Source organism: Gambusia affinis, linkage group LG19 (genome assembly GCF_019740435.1).
Source record: "Gambusia affinis linkage group LG19, SWU_Gaff_1.0, whole genome shotgun sequence".
Lineage (NCBI taxonomy): Eukaryota > Metazoa > Chordata > Actinopteri > Cyprinodontiformes > Poeciliidae > Gambusia > Gambusia affinis.
Window position 1 is genome coordinate 18283982 of NC_057886.1, and position 10227 is coordinate 18294208.

General features: G+C 35.2%; 1 protein-coding gene across 1 annotated transcript; it reads left to right on the forward strand.

Moving 5' to 3' along the window:
* The first annotated feature begins 6701 nt into the window (after positions 1-6701).
* Positions 6702-9718, forward strand: psmg3 (proteasome (prosome, macropain) assembly chaperone 3). The gene is made up of 3 exons (XM_044099448.1): positions 6702-6846; positions 8261-8483; positions 9226-9718. Exons 2-3 carry the CDS (start codon positions 8271-8273, stop codon positions 9376-9378), a joined length of 366 nt encoding a protein of 121 aa, XP_043955383.1. The 5' UTR covers positions 6702-6846; positions 8261-8270; the 3' UTR covers positions 9379-9718.
* The last annotated feature ends 509 nt before the right edge of the window (positions 9719-10227 follow it).

A 10227-nucleotide genomic window follows, 5' to 3' on the forward strand; every position in this document is an offset into this window, starting at 1 on the left:
CTCCCTTAGACGCACAGAAAATACAATTAATGTCATAATGCAAAATAATTAGCAAAACAGTGAGTTTTCGTGCATGCTGAAGGGGCATTACCAGGGGTCAAAGTTCACCTACTCACCATGAAACACAAAACTGTTATATCTCCTACACAAAAACTCACAGAGGCACCAAACTTTCAGTCACTGATCATCATCGGGTGACCTACAGTACCCAACGGTCTAATGATGACATCACTTAGGCCGAATGGCAAACTTCAATTCCTTGCCATATTTATATGGTCGTCTCTAATCACATATGCATTATCTGATTGGCACCAAACTGGATATATGTAACCTTTGTTCACCTATAAAGAGCCCAATAGTGTTAAATTGTAATTTAACTCCACCTCGCCCCCTAGGTTAATCCATCAGCTATATCTCTTTGCTACATCAGCTGATACACCAGATTTTTGGTGTATCATCAGGGAGCACTGCCGAACTCATCAGTGTGTATGGCCTGGCGGACGGGTGTGGGAACAGCGTGGGAGCATCTGTGGTGACTAGTGGGCGGCGGTGCTGGAACCCCCGCGGTGGCCAATAGGCCCGAGTGGCTCTAAGCCCGACGCCGCTTGCGGCCTTAATTCTCTTTCTAATTTTGAATGTGTTAAGATGAGGGATGTGTTGCTTTTTAAGGTATTTTGACCTATTTCATCTTGGCCAGTGAAACTGAACCTCAATATTTGGTAAATTAAAGTAATTCATCATTCAGTAAGGGAGATAATTATTTATTCAAATATGACCAGGTTGATTAGTTATTTCCCTTAATGAATTGAATCACAATTTCTAAAGCATGTTTTGCATTTACTCATATTTCTCTCTGTCTTCTTTGAAAATTTGTTGATCTGAAACAATAAGGTATAAAAAATCTGAACAAGGAATTAGGCAATTTCTTTATTTTACAGCACTCTGTACCAATTCTTCTCCAACATATTCTAATTAGGCTCTTGTTTATTTTTGCCAAGACATTGACAGAAGACACTACCGGTTTATTATTTTCTGAAGTTTAAACATTGAGGCTATCAGAGAGATTATGCAAACACCACCTTGAAACGGCTTTTCTCACAGATGTTTCTACTGTGAGGCAACTGTGATGACAAACAGTGTCTCTCTTTCTGATAGGTGAGTAGAATACACAAACAAAAAGCCTAAGGACAGCATAAAGTTGGAAAGAGATCAAGGTTGTGACAGCTAACAGAAAAGATGAGCTTGGCAAACAAAGTGAAAGAGATAGACCAGATTAACATCAAAACAGTAAATATCCAGTAGAAAGACATTGAAAAGTAACCCTAACTCTAGGAGGTAGCTTCTTCACAGCAATCTCTCAACATGGGGCACCAGCAAAAGTGCAAGTAATAAAATGTGCACAAAGTAAATTGAAAAACACAAACTAATGATTCTTCTGTCGCCACTGGACTTTCTGTATTCTTCACCGTTCTTGCAAATCACTGAGATTGAAAAAATTGCTGTAAATATTAAATAAATATAGGGCACCATTACCAGTCTAATGGGGAGTAATTTGACAAATACAAACTTTGTTACTCCAAAGAATCGTTACTTCAATGCATTTTAGATTTCTTCTAACATGTTTTCCTTTCTGCGAGCATCACTCAAGGAGTTTCCCAGCTCTTTTGAGATTAAACCTGCACAATTACTACTACTTTTTTCTTAGATATTTGCTCCTAAAAACTGTTCTAAGCAGATAAAGATTACAGCATTATCGAGTCTGGTTATGGCATCTAAATTTCTAAAACAAATAAAATATGTCTTACAATTTCACTCAGTTTGATTTTATTGCATTCCGTCCCAAATAAATGGTGCTCAAACTTTATTTCAGAATTAAGTCACAGAAGTTCTGAAAGCTTTTGAGTTTTCCTTTTTATTATGACTCTTGGCTCAAAAATGACATCCATTTGCCTCATCCCTTGTGTACACAGATTTTTGAGAATTAAATGATTAAATTATTGAAATATTTACTCATGCAGTAAATATTATCAATTATATGTATTTTTAAATCTAAATCACACTCATGTTTCCCAAGATTTGCATTTTCACAAAATATTTAAAAGTAGAATTTTGAAATTCTGTCTTGTGATCTAAACCAGGAGCTTCTTTGTTGTTGATGAAGACTTAGATTAACCCTCAAATTGGCTGCGGTGCTGTTTTGGGAGATGTGGATTTTTGTGTCACCTCTGCTGCTGCGCGATATGATTTGATGTGCATATAGTCATTTAAAAGCATTCCAAGTCTGAGCTTTACTGGCTGAAGGATGTTCCAGTCAGAATTTGATGTGTGCATTTCTGGAGCACAGTCAGAAGAGGAGACGGAAATCGAGGTGTGCTCAAAGCCTCTTTGATTTCTGTTCTCCTCTATAAAATATTTGAATCTTCCTTCTGTCGGTGACAAAATAGAATCACTGTGGCGCTGACTAGGATGTGCCAAACACGAAATATCAAAACCACTTTTACGCTCTAGTATACTATAATGACTTTTCAGATTTTTTTTTTTTTGAGCTGCATTGCTGAGCAGTTGGTTGTGTTATTGCAGTCTCTAGTCCCATCTAAAAATAGAATGTGGACGGGAAAGTGGTCAAGCATGGGATTGCTGCAGCAGATTTTTTTCTTTTTAAAGTGGGGCTTCTGAAAAAACTGAAAATATCCAGAAACTGTAGCAAATTGTGGAGCAATAATTAATTATTAATAAACAGTTTCCACTGTTTGAAAAGGGGTTGTCCCCTGCTACTCTTTCATTTTCATCCCCAGTCAGTTTCACACTGCTTTCACCCAGTGGTCCTTTTTAAATAAATTCAGAACACAAAAAAGAACTATGACAACATTGACTGTGCAGACAGAACTACCACACTGGCTTTTCACATCTTGCTAAATCACACTTTTTGTTGTTTCTAACCAGTGTTACAGTATTCCCAGTGGTTCATCTAATGTGGCATAAGATCAGCCATACATCAGGGTAAAGTTGTCTTTGAGCTGTATCTGTAATGCAGCACAGCACTCTAGTGGCCACCAGGGTAATGTCTGAGTGTCTAATGCATGGCTAGATTAAGAGGGTGATTCTTCCTTCAAAGTTATAAAACTTTGGAGAAAGAATGTCTTGGGAGATTAATCCCAGAGCTGCTTGAAAGTTACAGTTAGGACCTGCGCTATAAAATACGGGTTAGGGTGAGACTTTATGATAACGGGATCAGCAAAGCAGACAGGTTCCTTTGCAATATATTCCCTGACTTTATTAAGGAGCTGTGAAGAAAATGCTCTCCAAACATTACTGTTAAGTAAAAATATAGCTACCAAGCAAAAAGGTCCACAGTTAAAAAAAAAACTGAGTCTGCTAAAGAGAAACAGGCATATACAAATTGAATGTAACAATATCCAGTGGGGGTGGTAGTGACCAGCAACTTCTTCATCCTGCAAATAAGATATTTATGTGGGAAGATATCTTGACACGCAGAATCTTTCTTTGAGACAGGCAGACACAAAGACTCAGCTTTAACGTGGGAAGTGTTTATAGAACTCAAAACCCTTAAGAAGCATCAGTTCTGTTACTTTTCTTTGTGTCGCACCAAAGCTAAACGTTTGGGCTTAGGGTTTGTCACATTTGTATGCCCCACCACCAAAAAAAATCAAAAATGCATCTTATCTCTGTTCCCTCTATTAGTTTTTTCTGCATTATTTTTTAGGTTATGATGTTGGAACTTAAAGGGCTACATTTATATGCATTTCCTCCAGATAAAAGCAAACTATCGATCTTATATAAATGTAAAATACCTCAAGGAACAACATGGAGGCAAAATAAGAGTACAAACTTGGGATTTGAAAAAACAGATGAAGTCCATGCCCAGTGCTATCTTCCCTTAAATCACCCCATAATAAATTAAAGTACTCTTCATCTTCTCTGGAAACAGCAAGCAGCCCTTAAGCCCTGCAGCCGCTGCAACCATTAGCAAGAGTCGACAGCAATTCATTATGCAAAGCAAAGCCTAAGCAATTCACAGTGTAACATTACATGGACTAAGTGATTTGAGACAAGAATTCTTTTCAAACTCTCTGTGGTATTTTAAGCTAGAGAAACATAAAAAGATCAAGTATCGTATGAGCTGCTATAACCGGTGTCAGATGTTGTCGTTAGTTCCCTAAGCAACAGCTAACATTAAAAATTCCATCCATCCTCTGTAGCAGCTACCTGTGCAGGGCGGCAGGTAGCAACTGGATTATCTCCAGCGGTCACTGGGTGAGAAGCGTAATACAGGAAAAACTTAGATAATTGAAGCCAATAAAATAATTTCCCTTAAGCCCCACAGCTCTTCTTCGCTTTTCTCCACCCACCTCTTAGTTTGAAGTGTCTTCTGAGCTTTTTGTTTCAGTGCAATTTCAAGAGAGGATGGAGGTGACTGGGTTGAAGGAAGCTCTGGGAGTAGCAAATCTTTCTTTTTGCATTACCCTGTAGACCCTCCTGGACTGGTGAACAGGTCACCTGTCCATCACAGGATAACACAGAGACACACAGGATAAATGACCACACACATACACAAATATAGTTAGAATATAGGAAATTATTTACCTAATAGTGATGTTGTGGACAATCGGAGGAAGCTGGAGTACCTGGAGAGAAACTAGACATGTAAGTGGAGAACATGCAAATTCTACACACAAGCGGGGATGCTGGGGTTTACACCTAAGATGTTCTTGCTGCAGGCAACAGTGGTTATCACTACAAAACTTCATAACCCAAAATCAGTGACATGTTCACCTAAAATATATTACTGTTATTTGAGGATCAGCCATTCAGAATTGAGTAATATATATTAGAGTTTTAGGGCTTTTGAGGAAATTTAAATCTTTAGAAATGGAAATTCTTTTGTTGTGTTTTTTGACTTGTCATTATAGGCAAGGCAAGGGATAGTGAGTTCGTTAAAAAAAGAAAAAAAAAATCAACTGGTTAATTAATCAAATCAGATTTCTGAGCTTTTGACAGCAATTTGGATTTATGTGTGTTTTGCTGTCATTGTCAAGATGAGTAAAGTTTCACGTGCCAAATAGAAAAACTGTGCCTTTTAAGCCACTCTGCAAATTTGCTGATGTTAAATTAATGTTTGTCAGCTCTTCTCAATGTTGATATTTAACTATAGAATGCATAACATTTAAGAAAGAAGACTAATGTTTTGGGGGTTTTTTTAATTTAGAAATTACGTATTTTACATGGAAGTGCTATTCTATGTGAATTAATCATGAATAAAATGACTGGTTATGAGCTTGAACAAACATATTCTTCAGATATATCTAAAGTATTATAAAAACAAGTTATTAAAATTAAGACCAACTCTCTCTTTTATTCCTTTGCATAAAAGGAATAAAACAGATTTATTATTTATTATTACTAAATAAATGGAATATTCAGTAATATATTTTTTCAAGTTAATATGTAGGTACCAAACCAACAGGTTTTTCAAATATGCTACAAATCATTATTGACTGTTGCTAAAACTAATTCTAAAACAATTTGTGCAGCAGGCAAGTTTCAAATAAAAATATCTGTCAACAAGACGATGTATTCACATCTATTCTGCAATCACAGGAATATTTGGATTACAATTTAAGCTTAAGATGATCATTCAGTGACACATATTGGGTTGTGAGGATGCAAAAGAATTGGTCCAACCAATTTCAAAGCTGCTGCCTTCTCAGAATGAGTAACAACTCAGCAGACCTGGTTTTTTGACATTGTGAATGCATCATGTTCACATCCTGTCGAGGAAGCCTGATGCAGCACTCACAGATTTCTGAGGAGTCTTGCATCCACCTGAAAAAAATGTAATGCAAGCACTTTTCTATCAGTGAAAAGTCCTCAGCTGTCCATCTCTGCAGTTGCAGAAAAAGTAATTGATCTGGAGTAGTTTCTCAATTTATGTCTTTACAAATTTGTAAAATACTATATGTTTAACAATAAAAAAATTATTACAACTTCAGTCTATATGTGTATTACCTAATCACTAAATTATTGTGGTTTTATATATATATATATATATATATATATATATATATATATATATCTCTGTTTATTCTATATATATATATATAGATCTATATATATATATATATATATATATATATATATATATATAACACTACTAAAGTTGAGCTATAATGATATTTAGAATGAAAAAAAAAATATTTAGCTCACATGATTGCTTTTGGCGGCTGGCAAAAAATGACCGTATGCCATTATCGTAAATTATCGTATGACAGTATCAGAACATGTCCAATAGTTCCATCTTCCACAATAATTACATCTACCTATGTTTCCCTAAGACTAAGGTACTATTTAATCCTGTATGTCAGAAACTCAGATGTGGTACGACTTTCTTCTCACCTCATGTCTCACGCCTTCCACTGAATAATATATACTCCTACATTTTCTTTTTCTTCGTATTGCTTTTGCTATCGCAACTTCATTTTCTTCTCTATGATCCTTTATACTTCTATTCGACTGACTGTTAGATATATTTCAATTAAAATGTGTCTACTAGCCTCCTTTGAAAGTTATTTACTTGTGACAGTGTTTATGTCACTTCTGTCATGAGTCTCCAACTTAAAAAAAAGAAATTGGACCCACTTTGTCCACGAACCACACGATAGGTGGAGATTTGGAGTGACGTTATCACGCAAAGTACGTACTCTTTACACAGCGGAACACGTTTGTTTCGATTTGTTTTCATAGCGGTGGAAGATTAGCAGAGCTGAGCTAAAACCAACAAAAGTCTTCCTAGTCCACACAGATAAACTGGATAGACAGAAATTTATGGTGAGAGTTTTATACGTGTGTACTTCTTTTTAATAGCGATATTCGTTTTTCTACCGGAGCTCGTCGTAGCTGTGAAGCTAACGTTAGCTTTCAAGCTGCAATATCAGTCATTCTGATGAAGCTTGTCTTTACTCAAAGTAACTTAAATGATCCGTTTGGCTTGCTCATTTGTGGATTTGAGTATGCAGTGCATATTCTATTCTGCCATAGTTGTAGTCTATTTTGCCATTTCAATTGTGCAATCTCCGTAAACAAAAATACAAATTTATGTGGATGAGTTTTTCTGGGACTCAAATTTTGGTTTCTTTTTCGTTTTGATCTGTTTAACTTAAAGCAGTTCAAACATCTTCACCAATGGCGCTAAAAGTGTATCCACATCTTTATGAAGTCATGGCATGATTTAGAAAATGGCTGAATAATCTTAAATATATGGATCCATAAAGAACCATCTGTTTTATGCCCCGTTATCTGAAAATGTCCAAAGGTATCATCTGGTATGATTATAATAGATACATTGGGGAAATGCCTAAAATAATAGGTGTAATAAGTTTTTTTTTTCTTTACTTACTATGCAGCATGTAGTTTATCCATCCTTGAATAATGGTCTATTCTTTTAGTGGTTAGAATGACGTGTCGGTTATTTGACTTGTAATAGTATTTTTAGTCGACCAAAATAAAAATATGGTAATAAATATGTTTTCCCCCATTAAATAGCAGAACAGAGAATAATCTGATTTGAAATTAAGTTAATTAAACTTTATTATTCAAAATAAACATAAAATTCTGAATTTAAGCTGTACATTGTTGTCCTCTGAACTAGATAAAGTCATGTACAAGTACAGACAATTTCCCATTTTCATACTAAAGGAAAAGTTAAAGGAGTATTTAATACATGTATTAAATATGTAAGTATACCAAAAAAAGTAACTCTCGCTCAAACTGTTGGCTATCTGAAAGTAAAACTGCTTATCTTCAAAATAGTTTTTAGATATTGTGCAGTGTTCAACAATCTGTCATGAGAGTTCTGCCTTTTTAAGTATTTAAAATGATATATTTGACTGGTGGTTATCCAGCATTTTTGTATGAAACATTACAGTTTAGTTGTAAAGCTGAAATAAATTATTTCCATTTCTGTACAAAAACAGAACCTTTAACTGGCCAGTCAAATCACTAGGTTTTTGCAATCAAAATACTTTTGGAATCTAGATGCTTGATGACATTAACTAGCAGACTGTTTTAGTAGTTTAAAATAAAATAACTCATCGTCAGTAAACTTAAATCTGTTTGAGTAGGATCAAATGTTCAATACTAAGACCCAGCTACCTTTCAGAAATAAATGTGTGTGTGTATACATTATTATATTTGTATAATTATTATAACTTAGTATCTTTTTTGTATTTGCTTCTCTCTCCAGGATTAACAACATGGCTGAGCCCATCATTAAATCGAAACAAGCACAAAAAGAAGTGAATGGAATCTCAACAGAAGTCGTATGCACACAGTTCAGTAATTACATATTTTTGGTCCTTACCCAGTATGGCAAAATCGGGACATTGATTTCGGTCACACCTGACTCCCGATCTAATGATATCAGCACCCCCACATTCTCCACTAAAGTGCTGCTGGGCAAAGATGAGGTACGCTGGGTGAAATTGGTCAAATTAATATTGCATCAGTGTGATTATAGACTTCTTGTCACATGGGTAACTCATTTCATGCGGCGAAAGGCCAGATGAGATCAGTTTTGAACTACTCTGGCAGATTGTTGAGAAATGAAATGCACGGAGTTCAGCGGTCTTTTAAAATTTACTCAAGAAAACTCATTTCGTCTCTGCTTGAGCTTGTCATTTTAACAGGGACACAGTGCATAAGGTGTGTCATCTGTGGAAATATAAATTGTTTCAGAGTTTGCACAAGATGTTGATTAGACTTTTAATTTATTTAAAAATAATTATTCTGCCTTGAAAAGACAGTTGAAGATAAGGACATTTCTCCTTTGTAATCCACTAGTTATATGCATTACACAGCAACTTGAAGATACATGAACAATTTAATTAAATCAGAATAAAGATAAATGATTGTTCTATTTGGAGATGTATGAGTGCTAGTTGCTTTAAAACAGCTTCAAAAAGCAATTTTCTTTGACTGTTTTTATTGAATGAATTATGCTTATTGTTGAAGACAGAGAATAATGTAACACATTTTTTAACAGCAGTGACAAGTTATTAGATTAGGCTTTTTTCAAGTTACAATTGGAAAGTGGTTTTAAGTTGATTTCTTATTTACCAGGGGTATGGATTTAGAAAACTCACATGCTATATTAAGAGTTTTATACCTAATTTGTGTTTTTTTTTTTTTCTTTTTTCATTTTTTCAACAGCCTTTGACTCATGTCTGTGCTAAAAACCTGGCCACGTTCGTATCCCTTGAAGCTGGAAACAGGCCTGTCTTAGTGGGACTGGCCCTGAAGGATTCCTCCATAGACACAATACAAGAAATCAAAGAGATCATCAAAAGTTGCAAAGTGTGGTAGAAAGTCAGAGCCCTGAAAATAATGTTGGTAACTAAAAAGATCTGGGGAAATAACAGTAGCCGCTTCTACCAGTGTTATATTTTGTAAAATGATATAAAATATAACTTTTTTGTATTTCGAAATTCATTAGCTCGGTTTTGTATTACTTGGAATGTTCAGAAATAAAATCCTTAAAGACAAGTTCAAGATACTATTTTAAGTCTAATGACTTTTTGTTGCTTCTTTTGCCTGTTATAAATGACTAGTTCCTTCCATATACATTGGACTGTGCAATGTTTGGTGACGTTTTTTATTGCAGCACTCTTATCACAGAAACATGAAGTAAAGGTCAACAGTCATTTCTCATTTTCTCGGAGCTGGATATTGCTTTATTACTGGAAGTGGAGGAGCATTGTTTATTTCTCTAATAATAATAATAGTCTTTGAGAATTGAAGGATTTTAGTGAGCTTGGAAATGACTGACTGGAACCTTTTTGGTGTGAGACAGATGTTGACCCAACATGTGCTCATCTTGGTTTAATGAACATGTTTCATCATTTCATGAGGAATGAGTTGATTTTTTAAAATGATCATGAGATAGTACAGAAAACTGAGAAATATACAATGCCAAACACATTTATTGATAGCAATATATTTTTAATGGCCGTAGCATAATCTTGCACTGATAAATTTAGAAAGTTCCAACATTGATAGCCCTGCTGTCCATATTTTGCACAGCCAGCGGAACAGTAGAACAAAACAGAAGTTGAAAAGACCAGTTGATGAACCATCTTCAGTTTACTAGCACTCCACAATCTGTGATGATAAGACAGACAATTTATTTTTTTGAGTGGGTGGAGTGGTGTCACT

Coding starts and splice junctions, on each gene's coding strand:
- psmg3 (XM_044099448.1), top strand. CDS start 8,271: ATGGCTGAGCCCATCATTAAATCGAAACAAGCACAAAAAGAAGTGAAT. Junction 8,484..9,225: donor TGCTGCTGGGCAAAGATGAG/GTACGCTGGGTG, acceptor TTTTTTCAACAG/CCTTTGACTCATGTCTGTGC.